The sequence below is a fragment of the Mus musculus genome, chromosome 1, assembly GCF_000001635.26.
Source record: "Mus musculus strain C57BL/6J chromosome 1, GRCm38.p6 C57BL/6J".
NCBI lineage: Eukaryota > Metazoa > Chordata > Mammalia > Rodentia > Muridae > Mus > Mus musculus.
In genome coordinates this window covers 188,452,023-188,469,687 of record NC_000067.6, presented here as the reverse complement: position 1 = coordinate 188,469,687, position 17,665 = coordinate 188,452,023, and the positions used below count along the sequence as shown (strand labels likewise).

Sequence of the window (17,665 nt, the reverse complement as noted above, 5' to 3'; positions counted from 1 at the left end):
GGCAGGGTGGCACACACTTGTAAGCCCAGTGCCTGGGAGGTAGAGGCAGCTTGGTCTATGGGAATTCCCTAAGTAACTAATCTGGTCTATTTGGTAAGTTCAAGTCAGTGATAGACCCTGTCTGAAAAGGAAAATGTATGGTACCCAATGAATGGCACCCTTGGTCATCCTCTGACATATTTACCATATACAAGACACACACACACACACACACACACACACACAGACATACTTACACACATACACACAGACAAGCACACATAGTTACACACACACATGCACATGCATGCACACACAAGCAAGCATGCATTTACTCCTGCATGTAAACCTCTCCACACACAAATGTAGTTTTGGAAACCTGTTCTAACTTGCTAACTGACTAAATGCATAAATGTAGATAAATGACCCATCTCAATAAAATAATAAAATCATTTAACCAAACCTGGCAGTTACACCAAAGGATCAGGCCAATTATGCAGGTGGATAAGAATTAAAAGGTGGGCTGTAGAGACAGCTAAGTAGTTAAAAGCATGTGCTCCTCTAACAGAGGACTGTGGTTCAATTCCCAGGACCCAAATGGGGGTGGGGACCACAACTGCCTATAATTCCAGATCTAGGAAATCTGACTCCATTCTCACCTGTAGGCACTAGCATGCACATACAAGTGCATATACATACTCACACTCAGGCTCACACATGCACATGGCATTAAAAAAATCTATTCTTTCTTTCTCTTAGTCTCTGTCTCTCTCGGTCTTTCTCCTTCTGTCTTTCTCTTTGTCTCTGTCTCTCTGTCTCTGTCTGCCTCTGTCTCTCTCTCTCATGTGTTAATAAAGTCTTAAGTAACATCAAACTACTGGCTCACCATGAAAGTCAGACTTGCCCCTTCCTTTTCTCAGGAAAATGACCAGTGCTCTGGGGAGCGGTTCCTGGCAGGCTGAGATGCGCATCCCAAGCCTACACTCTGTGCAGCTGCAGGCTGTGCAGCAGACAGGAGGCTCTTGCTTAGTGAGGCCAGTGTTTATGGCTTAAGATTCTTAAAGTGGAATTTGGAAATGTTCCCAGATGCTGCATCTGCCCCTGGCCCTTGTACCGCGGAGGATGAGGCCAGTGAGGGAGACAGCAAGGATGACTAAATTTATTAGGAATGGACAGGCTACTCTATCTTTCAGCGCGGCAACAGTAGGCGATCCCATCAAAAACCTGTCTGTTGGCTGGCCTGCAAATCCAATCTGACATACTTACAGCAGCCAGACCCAGCTGAATGGAGGCAGCGCGCCGTTTCCTGAAAGAAACTCATCCCAAGCCAAATGTTCAGCCAGGGACACAGCTTCTATTTCCATCTGAGAGAGAGTCCACCAGCTGAGACTTCCTCGTACAACCTACTTTGACTTTCTTCTGTAGTTTCTCAATTATAAAAAAAATTCTAAGCAGAAGTTCAGGAACTTGGATTTAATTTTTAATTATGATGGTTTGATGTGTGGGGAAAATAGTTAAGCGCACTATTAATCTCAATATATCTCAGCTAACGGGTAATCATGATTTACGACAAACGTACATCAGCAAACAGTCTCACTCACAAGCCAACTGTTTACTCCGTTAGGTAAAAATCACAGCAGTGACATTTGCTTTCCCAGGTCAAATTCCATCTCATTGTAATGTAGGGATTTACATTTCATATTTATAAAATATGCTACTTAAACAGATTTTCTTACATATTAAATATCTGAGTTTATATAATAATATAAAGCTTAAACTTTGTGTTTTTACTTTATCGTGTGTGTGTGTGTGCTGTTTCATGTGTCATCGGTCTCCTTTGAGAAAGGGTGTCTATGTTGCTCACACCTACACAGGCCAGGCTACCTGGCCCGAAGTTTCCTGATGTTCTGCTGTCTCAATCTCCCACCATGACGCAGGAACGCTTTACAGCCATGCATTGGCACTCCTGGCTTTAATTTGCATTCTAGGGACCTGAACCCAAGTCCTCACACTTACATGGGAAATATGTTATTCACAGAGCCATCTCTTCAACCACCTTGTATTTTTTCTAAAACAGAAATGTAAGTCTGGATATAAATCTTTATATTTTATGGAGTATACTGGAATAGTACTTTCAGGAAGTATAATCCACAGAAACCAATGGACTTCTAGACTGTTCTGGAAATAGTACAGCCAGGAGCCCAAGGCATGGGAGGTAAGGCCACACAAGTGGAAGGTCTGATCTGCTCTGATTTCTAATGTTTTGCAGACTTATTATGGCAGTTTGCATGGTATTGGCCTCCATATGGTCTTAGAGTTACAAGCTCAGTTCCCAGCTGATGAGCTGTCAGGCAAGGATTCAGAGTGGGACTTTGTTGAGGGAGGTGTGTTTCTAGTGAGGAGTTAGTGTTGATGTATCAAAAACCCAGGTTAGACCTAGTCAGTCTCTCTCTCTCTCTCTCTCTCTCTCTCTCTCTCTCTCTCTCTCTCCCTCCCTCCCTCCCTCCCTCCCTCCCTCCCTTCCTACTGTCTGAGGATCAGGATGTAGCCACTTCCCTCCGCACCATATCTGCCTGTGTACCGCCATGCTTTCTGCCATGATGGAGATGGACTCTGGAGTCTTAAGCAAAGCCTCAATCAAACGTTTTCTTTTATAAGAGTGGTCTTGATCATGGTGTCTTCTCAGTAATAGAACAGTGACTAAGAACTTCCTTTTTACATGTGGATTATTTGCATTGATTTTCATGTTTCCAAACGCTGCCTTAACCATTCACATCAAGTTTTGAAATACTTTCAAACATTGTGCCTGACACCAGGAACCTTATTGGCTTTGCCACAGTTCCTGCCTGGAGAACTTGGGTTCCCCAAGACTAGTTTCCTCCAATGCTTCCCACACAATAGGAGATATTAACAGTTGTTGTGGACTCAACTCTAAAGGTGGAAATAAAACAGCCCTCAGATACCTGATGTATTCGTCTACCCAGTAAGGGTGAATTTGTTTCTTCTGAGCCTTTTCCCAAGCTTTGGTGACCACATGCATCCTCAGTAGGCATGAGGCATTTCTCCAACCTCTTCACAAACAGGATGTAACACACTCTAGTACATAATAGCAGAGGCTGCCTGAGGATACACTTTGATCCAATGAGGCTGGCTTTCCCCTCTTTCCTTTCCTCCCTTGCCTCCTATCTGCTCCCCAAACAATCCTAAAGGGATGATGTGTTGACACAATCAGGCTACCATTATAAAAAGGCTGACTTCATATTTCTATAAATAGCCACCATAAAAAATTCATTGTAAAGAGATATCAAAATAATAGACAACACCTTGGGGCGTAGCACTTCTCAAATAAAAGTGTCAAATACACTTACCTATAAAATCTGCGTGAGCTGTTCTGGGAAACCTGCAGTAACCGTGTCCCACGAAGCGGGTTCCCTTTGTCACAGCAGCTGTGGCAGCTGGGAGGGAAGACTTCTTCCTTTCTAGATGGTACAAAGGAGGTGGTCCATTGACTCCTGCAGGAGGAAGCCACCTGATATGGACTGTAGTACTGTTGACTCCTGTCACCATGGGAGGCCGGAGCTGAGCAGGAGCTGAAGGGCACAGAAGGTCACTGAATGGCATAGGCAGAAATACCCTTGTTGCACATCACACTTAAAGTCACTTGTGATCATAGGTGTCTCATAGGTCTATGGAAAATTGGAAGCAGAGTTAATCTTGAAGATTACTAAACAGAATTTAAATGACTAATAAATTACTAACTCAAAACAGTTTTTTCCTTAGAAATAATTTTATTTTATATATATATATATATGTATATGTATATATGTGTATATGTATATATATATATATATATATATGTATATATATATATACATACATACATATATATATATATATATATATATATATATATATATATATAGAGAGAGAGAGAGAGAGAGAGAGAGAGAGAGATTATAGCCACTATAGGTACCCTATTTCCTTGTTTATATATCTGTTGACTTCAACGGTTCCTTGCCTGGCTCTTTATAGATATCTCTGGATGAATAGAAGCTGACTTATTTGGAAACTGCTGAGCCTCCTTGAACTGTGGCCAGCCTACGACTAGCACTGCTAACTAAGACAGAGCCTCTTGTCCTGACCTGTCCTGACCTGGTACTGACCAGGTGGCAGAAATAAGGAACATGGGCAAGAGGAAATTAGAGAGAGGAGTGCCCTTCCAGGAGCAAGATGTGGGTGACTTGCCCCAAGTATATCCCCCAAACAAATTGCTAACATAGGACTAATAACTTTAGGTTGCTCAATGTTTATTTTGTTGTATTATTTTTATTTTTACTATACTTAGAATTTAGTTTAGAGTCTCACATGTTAGGCAAACACTATACCTTAGTTTAGAGTCTCACATGTTAGGCAAACACTATACCTCCCAGCTGCATGCTCAGTTTGTAGTTTATGTTTTCATGCATTTGAAATGATACCAGTATATACTTTCTGCCTGGGTTGCAGTGGGGAACATCTTTGTATCCTTATTCTCCCTCTCCCCCTCCCCCTCCCCCTCCCCCCTCCCCCTCTCCCTCTCTCCCTTCCCTTCCTCCCCCTCTCTTCCTCTCCCCCTTCCCCTCCCCCTCCCTCTCTCTCTCTCCCTCTCTCTCCTGTTCCAGCTCCCTCTCTTCCTTCTTCTTCTTTGGTAAGACAGTCATTTTCATGTGAAATTTCCTGATTTTTATCCTAGACTTAGAACTGATAGAAATTAAAACAGACAGACAAGCAAACACTACTCTGAAAGCCAAACAGAGCATCTGATGTTTGTAGCACCTTATCTGTGCTGGTGCAGGGACAGTGGGTTCTAGGTACTGTAGCAGCTGGAAACACATCTGGACCTGAGGCTACCATGCTACCAGCCATGGCCTGAGACTTGTACTCAGTGACTACTGCTGTGGAGAGTGAGACCTGAAATATTCATAGATCCTGGATAGTGGCAATTCCTTGGAGCTGCTAAGAGATTCTACTAGTAAATGGTGGTTAAAACCTTTCCTTATCCCCCACTGAAAGGAAAGTCCGACTAACAACTGAGTTATTGAAAGTGAAGGCCAATATTTGAGTATAATATCTTCTTTGTTTGCTTGCTCATTTGGGATGGGGTTTATCTGTATAATTCATCCTGGTCTGGACCAAGCTGCCATGGTACTCACAACAGTCCTTCTGCCTCTGCCTCCCGAGTGCTGGAAATAAAAGAATGGACCATCATGATGGAACACAGTGATTTCTTTTTGCTTTAAACTGGTGTTTGCAGTCTGCCACTCATCTCTACTTTAAACATGTAGGCTGAATTTGAAAGAGAAGAAAGGAATGGATACAACTATCTCCAAGGCTTTTAACCAAGAACACAAACTTTATTTTTGGACTTTTAATTTATACATGTATCAAGACAGCTTTGTACAGAAAAATATTTCCTGTTTCAAGAAACATAGTGGTGAGTCTAAGAGCTGAAATCCTTAAAGCCTTATAGGAACTTCACCTTGAGAGCATAGAAATAAATATTACTAGCTATCTTGAGGTGCTGGCCAACTTTCTCAAGAGAGGCAGCCAGCTACAGTTTTATTTTAGCTTTGAGATGGAACAGAGCAAAAAGTTCATTGACTTAAATAGAAAATTACCAACTGTAGTCATCTGCTGCTGCAGGAATCTGTGTGATCTCTTTATACATGTATGAGTTTTATATGCATGGCTTCTCTTGGTACTCTGCGCCAAGACATAACTAAATGGGATGTTTTCACTTCTCATCCCAATAATCCAAAACAAAATAACGACATAAACCAGCCTGAAACTCTCTGAACCCAGCTTGTGTTTGGAGATGTAACTCCTCTTCATAATTTTCTCTGGCCACCTATGCTTGCTCACAGGCTCAGGTGGGCAAGAAGCCCTGTCATTACCTTAGTCTTAAGCTTTACAATGCAAGGAAAAAAACAATTAACACATTTTTTGTATAATTTGACTTGTTTTTATGTGTGTACACTTGTGCATGTCCATGTATTGCTCATTTCTGTGTATGTGTATGTGTGCATGTGTGTGTGAATGTATATGTATGTATGTTTGTGCATGTATGTATGTATAAATGTGTGCATATATGTATGTGTGTACCAAAGGATGTTATTATGTCACCCATGAACTCTGCCAACCTCCCTTGAGGCAGGACGTCTTACAGGCCTGGAGCTAGGGAGAGATCAATTAGGCTATACTGGCTGGCCAGCCCGTCCCAGGAATACTCTTATCTCTCTGCTGCTGCTGCTGCTGCTGGGGTTAGAAACACACACCATAATTCCCAGTACTTTCTTTCATATGGCTTCTGGGGACCAAAATCCACAGGACTCTGTGCCTCCAAGGCAAATGCTTTACTAAGTCACTTTTGCGCATCTGCTCCTTCTACATTACTAACAGGCAAAAGAGAAAAAATAAGAAATAAAAAAAATGGTGTTTGAGCCTTTCTGTTGTCACAGTTTCTGCATTCCACAAAGGATTTTCTACATTTTAGAACACATGGACCTGAAATTTTAATTTGAAAAATACCATATAGCCCATGTCAACTGATATCTAGTAGGACTCTCTCAAATGAGGAAAAAGTTGTCCTATGGCCATTCTATTTAAACTAAATAGTCAAAGCTTAGATAAACATGGACTTTTCAGCATTGGGCAAATGGCATCCTCTGTTCAGAGCCTCCTTCTCCATGCCCCAATTGTTTGACTTCCTTACAATTTTACCAAGGAAATGAGAGAGAACGTGAAATCAAGGGTCAGGCTGCTATTCAGAACTCTACCCACCTTGACAGCACAATTCACAGCATGTCTTAAGTAGAAATATACATACATAAATAAAACGAAACGAAAAGAATCACACTGGCTCTGTAGTTACTTTTCAGTACCTTCTAAGGTGAGAGCTCAGCTTTACCTTCAGCCTGGCAAACGGTTAGAGACAAGAAGATCACTCTTAGAGGGAGGTTCTGGTGCGATCAGTGACAACCATTCAAGCAAGTTCAAGCAACTCTATTCATAGAGAATTGTTCTACCAAGCCATTGGGATGTTTTTGGTTAGTCGCTTCCAGAGGAGTTGGATAAGAACTGATGGCTTATCTTACTGCTTAAAAGAGAAAGCCTAAACTTCCAGCTGGTACGTTATAGCTTCACGTATAGAAGTCAATCATGGTTGTTTGCAGGGTGGGTAGCCTACTGATCCATGCTTTTCACAGGCAGGAGAGGGAATTGAGTGGAACTGTCTATCAATTAAACTGGATGGACACACACACACACACACACACACAGAGAGAGAGAGAGAGAGAGAGAGAGAGAGAGAGAGAGAGAGAGAGAGAGAGAGAGACACAGAGAGAAAGACAGAGACACAGAGAGACAGAGAGAGAGAAAGCCAGTTTCCAGTAAGGAGGGTCATTTGTCAGACTGCCAAAACAAAGTGATTATAGACACACAAATATGTTTTAAAATAGTTTGTAATCATAGCACAGCAAACTTTGGGATAACTTTGAGCAAAGAATTCAACTTTAGATGTCTAGAGATATTTCAGCTTAATTTCCTATGCTATAAATATTTTAGCAAAACCATTCAAACTTTATATTATTTTCTTGGGTTTTCCCATCTGAAAATTGAGGAAGAATTTTCAGCACAATATATTAACAATGACTCAATGAACAATCAACCTAATCCTCCTGAGACAGAGTCTCTCGTTGATCCTACAACTCTCTCTCTCTCTCTCTCTCTCTCTCTCTCTCTCTCTCTCTCTCACTAGACTGGCTGTCCAAGGAGCCCCAGTGATTCCTTCATTCCTACCCCACCTCCAGCAATGGGGTTAGCAACACCCACACGCAGCCAGATGTGACTTTGGCGTGGGTCCTGAGGGTCTGCACTTATACAGCAACTGCTCATATCCACGAAGCCAACTCCTCAGCTCCCCAGTAATGTTACATTTTATTAAAAAAAAAAGTCTTCTAAAATACTCAGCTAGTCTACCCCCTTTATGCGGCATTTGTTACCTTATTATCTGATTAACAGCTTATTGTAATGAATAAATTTACACTTGCAAAATTTATGGAGTGTGGAGTCTTAAGCAAGACAGTCTCACAGATCTTTTGAATCAAATCTCTTCATTTGCTTTCAAAACCTTGTGTATGAAGTCTATGTGGATTAATTATTCACTGTGACCAAGAACCCATTTCCTGCTGTGAGTCCAGGCATCCAGAAATGACCAGAGTTTCTATGGCTCAGGGTTTGAAGGGTTTAGAGTAACATAGGATATCTTTAGGCACTTTGTTAAAAGAAAATTTCAAGTGGAAACTCAAGGGTTCTTTGAAGGGTCAGTTGTGTTGGATGGTGTTTTGCTGGGGCAAACACGTGAAGGAGTGTTTTCCTGAAGTGGACACAGGTAAAAGCCCAAGGCAGACTCGTGAAGGAGAGTTTCCCTGAAGCAGACACAGGAGAAAGGATGTTTTGCTGAAGCAAGCATGCAAAGGACACACGATGAAGTATACTTTGTACAAGTAAGGTGTACTAGCTCACCTTACATTGTGTAGTTGAGCTCCATTTGTTGGGACTCCATAGAGAGAAATACACCAAATACTTCTGGTGGTGTGCTGCAGTTTCTTGCTGCTTCTGCAGACTCGGGCTGATTGACAGAGTGATGTTAGCTGAAACAGACTCATGTGCTGAGGGAAGACTCCTGAAGGACACATGATATTTGGAGGGAGTACAAAAAGGACTTGGATAGTGACTGAGGCTGAACCAGGTTTGCTTATAGAGCTATCCACATAATGTTTATTCTTGAGTCTTCTCTGATCTTCACTTTGCTGAGAGAGGCACAGCTAAGAACTTCTGGCGTTCTTGTTGGCTGTGTTCTTCCTGCTGACTGGTGCAGATTCCGCTGAGGCCTGGCTGTCTCTGCTAGGTAGTGCTACCACTGCTGATTGGTGTTTGCTACTCTGACTCTACCAAACTGGATTGCTGGTAATTCTGTGAAGTGTTTGTCAATGGATCAAGCTGCCACTGTTGACCTGTGAGCTGAACTGTCAATTTCCAGACAACACAGATGGGAGTGCTCCAAAGAACGACTTCTAAACAAGTCCACTTCCCCTGTATCCTTTCTTTTCCACTACCTCTAGCAGGTGGTAGGCTACAAGGGAGGCTAAAGTATTTAAGAACCATCATTAAAAATAAGAATTGAGAGAAAGTAGTCAAGGAGCTAAAGGGATCTGCAACCCTATAGGTGGAACAACATTATGAACTAACCAGTACCCCGGAGCTCTTGACTCTAGCTGCATATGTATCAAAAGATGGCCTAGTCGGCCATCACTGGAAAGAGAGGCCCATTGGACACGCAAACTTTATATGCCCCAGTACAGGGGAACGCCAGGGCCAAAAAGGGGGAGTGGGTGGGTAGGGGAGTGGGGGTGGGTGGGTATGGGGGACTTTTGGTATAGCATTGGAAATGTAAATGAGCTAAATACCTAATAAAAAATGAAAAAAAAGAAAGTTTAGTCAACAAAAAAAAAAAAGAATTGAAAAAAAAATAAAGTTACAAAAATCACTTTGACTTTTTCTCGAAGATCTAAAACCATTGTCAAGAAATGTTACTTTGCAAACATTGCTAGATCTGAACATCTGCAGGTAAGCTCTGAGACCACAACCTGAGAATCAGTTCCCAGGTGGCAGCAACTCTGTTCAGCAACCAGGGTGCAGAAGGGGACAGGTGTTTCCACAGAGCCTAGATGTCACTCCCTGATATCTCACTGACCAACTCTTATCAGATGCTAGAAAACAAAATGTATTTCTCTACTTGCTACCTGCTCCCTGTCAGCACCATGTGAGAGTGTGCATGGTGGAAAGGTTTTTGTTCATCGTTTGCTCTCTCTTTTCTTTAGTTAGATCTCCACGGAGAGATAGGGTTGAGTTGAGATGAACCGAATAGTGATTCTCAATTAGAAAAGTAGCAAGCGAGCTGACCTATGAGTCTCCATGGACATCAAGGAAGCTGGCCATAGCCCCTAGCCTTTCCCTGTCAACGGCCAGCCTTCACTTCTTCCCTGATTGTGCCACACAACATGACCTTTTTATGTGTGTTATGTCACAGAAAGGCTACAAAGCACGACATTCAGAGACCTCGAATGAACTTGCTTCCTGGACATCGCCGTCACTGTCTTCCGAGCAATCGTAGATCAATTGTCCATAACTAACACTGCCCAGGTCTGGAGAGAAGAGGATCCATTACTTCAGAACTACACACAGCGTACCCACGGTGACAGCCACTACCGCCATTCCCTGAAGTCCAGCATTAGTATAAGAGGTAGTTGCTCTGACTATAATTATGGTATCCTTGCTACACAAACCTGAAGCTTTTATGGGGACTTTGCAATTAGTGTCTTAAACGTATCGTAACGCTTGCCTGTCTGACAGCACTGTATTGATTTTTTAATCATTTTCAAGTCTCCTCCAGCACAAATAAATGTACTGTAGTTACAGTTAATGCGCTGTGTACACGCATTAAACATGGGTGTGACACAATTTATTATTGTGTGATATATGGAATGCAAGTGGTCCATCTCAGAAAGGGTCCCGGCTCACACATCTGTATGGGTGTTACCCGTGTCCTTGATGCTCCGAATTCTTTAACTTCAAATGGTGAGAGACCTTTTCTTAATAAGATACTTAGGCCTCCCAAAAATAAAATAGGAGGGGTGCTGCATATAAATCTTTTATATATGCCACTGAAGGAGAAAAAATTTAATAGCCTAGCAGAGAAGAGAGTGTGTATTTTCCTAAAGGGGTCACTGTGGGACCAATGGAGACCGCTTGCTCACTAGCAGTTTTGCCTGTTCAATTTCTTCCCTTGAAGTTTTGTTTCATTTATTTATTTTTGAGGGTGCATCTGTCAAAAATTTGGGAGGGGTCCTTGAGCCTCGCTAATTCCATCCATCTTTACATGTTTCAATCCATACTTTAGTGATCTGTAGAAGATACAGACAGAGAACGCAGCAGAGGTAAAGTTCTCTTTCCTGAAGGTGATTTCGGCATGGCCTTTCTGCATGCCCAAAGGGCTACCAGGAAGCCTGATAAAAGTCACTATCCAAACGCAGTCCGTCCCCGAGCTCGCTGCGCTTTTCACGAGCCAGTGTTTTCCTCAGGTGCATCTGCAGCCCTTCAGAGTGGAGTCGGTGGGTAAAAAGCAGTTAATTTGGTTGTGTTAGGAATAATATCATTTTAGTTTTAGCATCGAAGACAGATGCCAGCATTTCTCTGGGAACAGATGGCATTTCTGTCTAATAGTGCATCTCTGTATTAGTAAGGTCTGTTGTGTATACAAACAGTAATAAACACTAGGTAAGGATCAAAATAAATTTTAATTGTTGACATTAAACCCTGGCAGCACAGACTAAGGCTGCAATATTCCTTTTTCAAGTCTGACACATTTACTAATGCTGCAGAAGCCTTTCTGAAAGCAGCCAGGACCCAGTTCCATTGAAAGCATGTTCGCACAGCCCTGGTTAGGTGTCCGCCAGGATACCTGACTCCACGCGAGGACCATGGCATTAGTTCCATTACGTATGAAGATTATTTTTCATGTTCCTACAGAAGGTGATACATAATTAAGAAGCAAAAGAGTGGCCCATGTGATTGTTCCATCAAGGCCCAAAATATTATAATTATTATTATCCAAACTGCTTTTTCTTTTAACCTTGCTGAATAAAGATATCCCATCAAACTTGTCCTACTAGATGCCAGGTTGGACAGACCTATCCTTCCCTCGAAGGAGACATCACCCTTCCTCTTGTTCACCCGGTCAGCAGGGCTTTGCAGACAATCTCAGCTCCTTCAGCCTTGCTTTCCACGGGCTTGTGCACAGAGCCCTTTCTCATAACACCTCCAGCGGTCTAGCATTACACAATGCCCCTCGTTTATTTTGGGGAAGCTGCTGTGTTTAAAAATAACCACAACAAAAAACCAAGAAAACACCCCCTTTCACTTGGCTTTCAGATGCCCGATCAATAACAAACATGCTTTGCAACCATATTTCTTTAAAAAAAAATGGATGTTATTTTTTTTTAATCATGAAAAAATATATTGCTCCCACCATATGGGACGAGCGACGACTCACCAACCGATTTAAGATGCAGCATATTGAGCTGACCATATGTTCCAATGCTGTTGAATGGCTGAGTGATTCATGCCCGTCACATTCCAGTATATCAATTAAAGCTCCTTGAAGTCTGCATGATTTGTGCCTCTGTTATTAAACCCTGCTAATTCATCCCATTTACACATCTGTTATAAATCTCTAGGAGAGCTTCATGATTCATGGCAATCTGTGAGCATGCTACAGCAAATTCTTCTCCTTGTAATTAACAGTAAATTGTTTTACTGCCATGCAATGAATTTTTCAGTTATATCGCAAATGAACTCCTAAATGTGCGGGTTTTTTTTTTCCCTAAGAACTGACTTATATCATTAGGCAATTAAAAAGTATTGCTTTGAACCAAAAGCTTTTAATCAAGAGGAATACAACTTAAATATTGCTTAAGAGCCTTGGCAATTTGACATGGTTTTTGCAAGTGCGAAAATAATCCCTGTGGAGAGAGAAAACAGACCGAAAGTGTCCCTGTGTCAGGGTCTCCATCCTGAGAGGTAGGGGAGGGCCCATGGATGGCGCACAGGAGGGAAGCCAAGTTTCTGCACACAGATACTCTTTATCTTGGATGGGCCTTAAAGTCATCTGCTGCTCCCAAATTTCTCAGGCCGCTTTACATCACTCTCGTTGTAGAATGCCATCTTTGCTTTTGAAATAAATAATTGGATAATTAGCCAGGTTGAATCATCAGAGGACTCCGGGGCTGTTCAAGTGTTCTTGTCAAAAGGTGAAGCGAATTCATTTCAGCTTTGCAGATCTTCCAAGGGCCTTTGATTTTTTTCCCCCCTCACTTTCTTGGCAGCAGGTTCGGATTCATGAGTCTGTACATCAAGTCAGTAGGTTTTTTTTTTTTTTTTTTTTTTTTTTTAACAACAAATGGAATTAAATTCAAAGGAGGGAAACTAATTGAAGGACAGCAACAAAAAGTGTCGGGCGATGTGCTTTTTAATATGGCCCCGCCACATTTGCATGATAATTTTTCCTTTTTAGCATGGAGCAGAAAGCGACTAGCTTAATGAAGGATTATTCAAGACCGGAAGGAACAAAATGCATTCATAACTAGGAACAAAGATGGAATTATGAGACGGAAACTGGCAACCCCGCAGAAAGAGCTGGATGATTGCCTTACACTCTAGGAATAAAGAGGTGGAAAAATATTTATATTAGTATTCACTAATGACTATATAGACAAGATTGTTGTAATTAAAAGTATAAATTAACATATTAAGAGTGCTTGTTTAATCACTCTGGGTTCTACTCACAATGAAAAGACTTATGTCCCCTGCATTCAAACAAGCTGAGTTTTCAACCCGGAAGAAAGGAGATCTACACTCTATGTTAGGTTCAGAGAGGAAACTTAGCATACCTCTAGTTACTTGCTTAAAAGATGGGTACTTCTCAGCTTCTAGTCTGGAAGCCAGTGACAGGTAAAGAAAATAACAAAATATTCCTTCAGAAATGGATCTACCAAAGGAAGAGTTAAGCCTGGCAGACTGTGAAAAAGATATGAAGAAACTCACAAGTTTCCTCAGTGAAAAGACTACAATTTTACAGATGTGTAGGCTGTATTTGAAGAAGGTCCAGCCCACCTGGCAACTTCCCCGACAACCAGGAGTGATTCCATAGGCATTAAGTCAAGCTTTCCCAATTGCTCCTTGGAGACCCTATCCCTCAGATCTGTTCAGAACTATGTAGGTACCGAACCCAGACTGGATACAGGACTCATGGTGAAGTACAACCGCTCTATCAATGCCCCTGAAATATCGAAAACAAATCATCTGCTTCTCATCTGCTTCTCAGCCTTCCTGTGAAACAGCCAGGTGAACTTCACGATTACCTTGAGAAAGAAAACGGTGGCCGATATTTTAATGAAGAGAAGCCACTCTTGTGTTCCCTCCCTTCTAAGAGGCGAAATGCCTATTTTGATTTGTGACTTTCTACGACAATGCTATTGAATGGCAAGCTTCCATCCCTCCACTGGGAGGTAACAGTTAAATGGGCTACAAACCCACAGCAAGTCACCCTGCAGTTCACAGAAGTAATAGAGCAGAGAGATCAATATAGTGGGTAGTCAACTTTCATTCCTTTCCAGTGCAGGCTTGACTACACAGAAGTCCGCTTCGGCTTATTTCTATGACGTCCAGCCTATGAGTCTTATGTAGATGTTTAATCTTAAGGCATGTACATGGGGAAGAAGCACAAACACTTACTGGAAATAAGAGACATGAAGTGGTTATTAAGCTTTGCTTTCAGGCAAATAAAAGCTAATCTTTCGTCTCGCTGATCTGAATATACCTGCAAATGGCGCATTTTACACGGAAAACAAAAACATCTTCCCGCTATCATCCCGTACATTCCTTCTATTGGCAGGTGAGAATTCACATTCTAGACAGCATATACTGATGGCTAATGCTAAGCTCTCTTTATTTTCTGAAAGTCACTGGAACAATTGCTTTATCAGAATAGAGAAGATTTCCCCCGGGAACAGAAGCTAATGTAATGGTTTAAGTAGAAACTGGGTAAATTGAAATGTTTATCAAAACTTCAAAGAACCACCTTTGAATTTTCTTAAGGCATCATGTTTCACTGCTCAGTCCTTTATACCTGGCTTCAGCTTGGGCCATTGCAGGGACACACGCCCCCATCTTTATGCATGCCTCTCTTGCTTTTTGGACAGCATACGGTATTAAAGGTAACAAGCCCATTTTAGAACTTTCCAGATGGGAATCCTTCTCTGATCTCCCTGCTTCCTTGCTTCTCTCTTACTGTGTCCCTACACACATGCACTTGCCCGGATGTTCCCCTTCAGCCTGTATCACTGTATCTTCTCTGCCTTGCTGACTCATCTGCACCATAGCTCTCTCCATCTCTACAGGTGATTATAAAATCAGCAACATTTTGACCATTAGATTTGTATGCTCTGTTTCTAGCTGCCTGTAGCCACCATGGCTACACTAAGCAATCAAACATAAACAAATGGGTTTGTTTTCCCATCTTTCCTATTTATTTCATTGAACAGAAATACCACACTCTATGTGACTATTACTGTCATCTTCAGTTTCCCCCTCTTCTGGGCCTGCAGATAGTTTTCCTATAATACTATCCATTTCATCTGTCAATCTTCACTTCTACTTATTAGACAGAGTCCCTTAGTCCCCACTGAGAAAGACTCTGAGAATCTCTGTACATTCCCTCAGAAGGTATTGCTAGAGAGGTCTTTGTAAACCACAAATTACATCATAGCAATATCTAGAACAGTACTAACTTCAAACATGGTGAGTAGTACATTTTAAGTGCTCAGTAAATAGATATGAGTGTCTTTATCAATCACCCAAATCCATGTGCAGGAACATCTAGTGAAGTGATGGTCTAACCACCAAACTCAAAGCCATGCATTCTCTGCTCCGTCCGTATGACTTCCTTTCTGCTGAGAGTCCTAGCACATAACCTCTTGCCAACCATTTTACCAGATGTTAATTCTTTGAACTAAACGCTGTGTGCACTGTCTTTAGGATTCCCTCAGACTTTTGAACATTCAATGGCTGTTTTCTAATTGGAGTATTACAAGATAATACATTAATGATGTGCTGAGGGGCACACAAGTGACTTTTATGCTACAAATGTCAAACTAGAAAACTGTAATTTGGATACACATTTTAAAATTTTATTTTGCTTTAATTTTTATTTATTTTATCTTACTTTATATGTATGAGTGTTTTGCCTGCACGTATGTTTGTGTGCCAGTTGTATATCTATTGCCCATGGAGGCCAAAGGAAGGCACTGCATGTCCTGGAACTGAAGTTGAAGATGGTTGTGGGTTGCCATGTGAGTGCTGGAAATTGAACCTGATAAAGGTTAGACGAGCACATGGGAGATGTTGCTATGAACTCAGTTACCAACAGTATTGGATGACTTTGTAAAGCTTTGCCTCCTGGGAATCTGGGGTCCCAGCTATGACTAGCCTCATTGCCAGGGTTCTCCTGGGAGTCTGGGGTCCCAGCTATGACTAGCCTCATTGCCAGGGTTCTCCTGGGAGCCTGGGGTCCCAGCTATGACTAGCCTCATTGCCAGGGTTCTCCTGGGAGTCTGGGGTCCCAGCTATGACTAGCCTCATTGCCAGGGTTCTCCTGGGAGCCTGGGGTCCCAGCTATGACTAGCCTCATTGCCAGGGTTCTCCTGGGAGCCTGGGGTCCCAGTTATGACTAGCCTCATTGCCAGGGTTCTCCTGGGAGCCTGGAGTCTCAGCTATGACTAGGCTCATTGCCAGGGTTCTCCTGGGAGTCTGGGGTCCCAGTTATGACTAGCCTCATTGCCAGGGTTCTCCTGGGAGCCTGGAGTCTCAGCTATGACTAGCCTCATTGCCAGGGTTCTCCTGGGAGTCTGAGGTTTTCCTGGGAGTCTGGGGTACCAGCTATGACTAGCCTCATTGCCAGGGTTCTCCATCCAACGCTCAATCTTCAGCTTGAGTTTAACCTCTCTTGCATTTTCTTCAAGCTGTGAGATTGAATGTCCTTTCAAATTTTGTCCAAAATTGTATCTTTTTTTTTACTAAAGTAGATAGAATCCAGCCCTCTCGTTCAAATTTATTACCTTTGAATCATGGCATTCATAAAAAATGAATAGGCTCATAGGAAAAGCATGGACTCCATATGTTTTAATAACTGGGCTCTCCTTAAATGTACTTACAAATCTGAAATACATATAGATTAAACATATCAGTGCACAAATAATCTAGTCACTGAGGTAATAAGCTACACTATCATGAAATTTGGATGTCCTCCGCATCAGTTGAAAATTACAACAAGCACTAGTAATTGTGTGATGTAATTTGAGCTGAATTATTTTTCCTGAACTGAGGACAGAAACACTAGAATTAGACCTACAGATAGTACGGTGACAATTAAACATATGTTCATATAATACCTATAATTGTCTGGGAATTCCCTAACCTCTGTACATGCAGGCATACCCATAAAGAGAATCTAAGCCTTGCAGAATAGCTGACACAAACACTGGCAAATGAGAATATTCTAAATGCTGTTAGTAGAGAGTGTAAATGGTAGTGATGCATGTGTTAAGCTTTGTATAAACCTAGCTGGCTCCTAACACAAACAAAAATGGCATAAACCACATCAGAAGATGTAACAAAGTCTCTTTTTCATTGTGCAGGCTTAGGGGATTCCTATTAACCATGAATAAAATAATATGTAAGCAATGGCCTATCAAACAGGAAACATCTAGTGACAGGCAACTCAGATGTTGCCAGGGAGTCTCATGAGACAGGAGTCTACAGATCCAATAGGAGGAGGGAAGTTATGATTTAAAGAAGAAATGTCATGTGACCTCATAGGATGGCTCCTAAGTGCATCTCACAATGCCAGGAAATTCAGAGGCCCTAGTTAGCTGCTGAGCAGAGGAACCATTCGCTTTCCCTATCTGATCCAGGGCTCTTCTTCTGATGGGCCCATAACCCTTGGCTAGTGCTTTTAGTTTTGTTTAAAAAT

The 17,665-nt window shown here is 41.9% G+C and overlaps 1 protein-coding gene across 1 annotated transcript in view; it reads right to left on the bottom strand.

The window, feature by feature from the left end:
- Positions 1–17,665, bottom strand: part of Ush2a (usherin) — a 702,660-nt gene that overhangs the window by 495,810 nt on the left and 189,185 nt on the right. Inside the window, exon 20 of the mRNA NM_021408.3 lies at positions 3,348–3,569. Within this exon, the coding sequence (NP_067383.3) occupies positions 3,348–3,569 (222 nt within the window). The remainder of the gene's footprint in view (positions 1–3,347; positions 3,570–17,665) is intronic.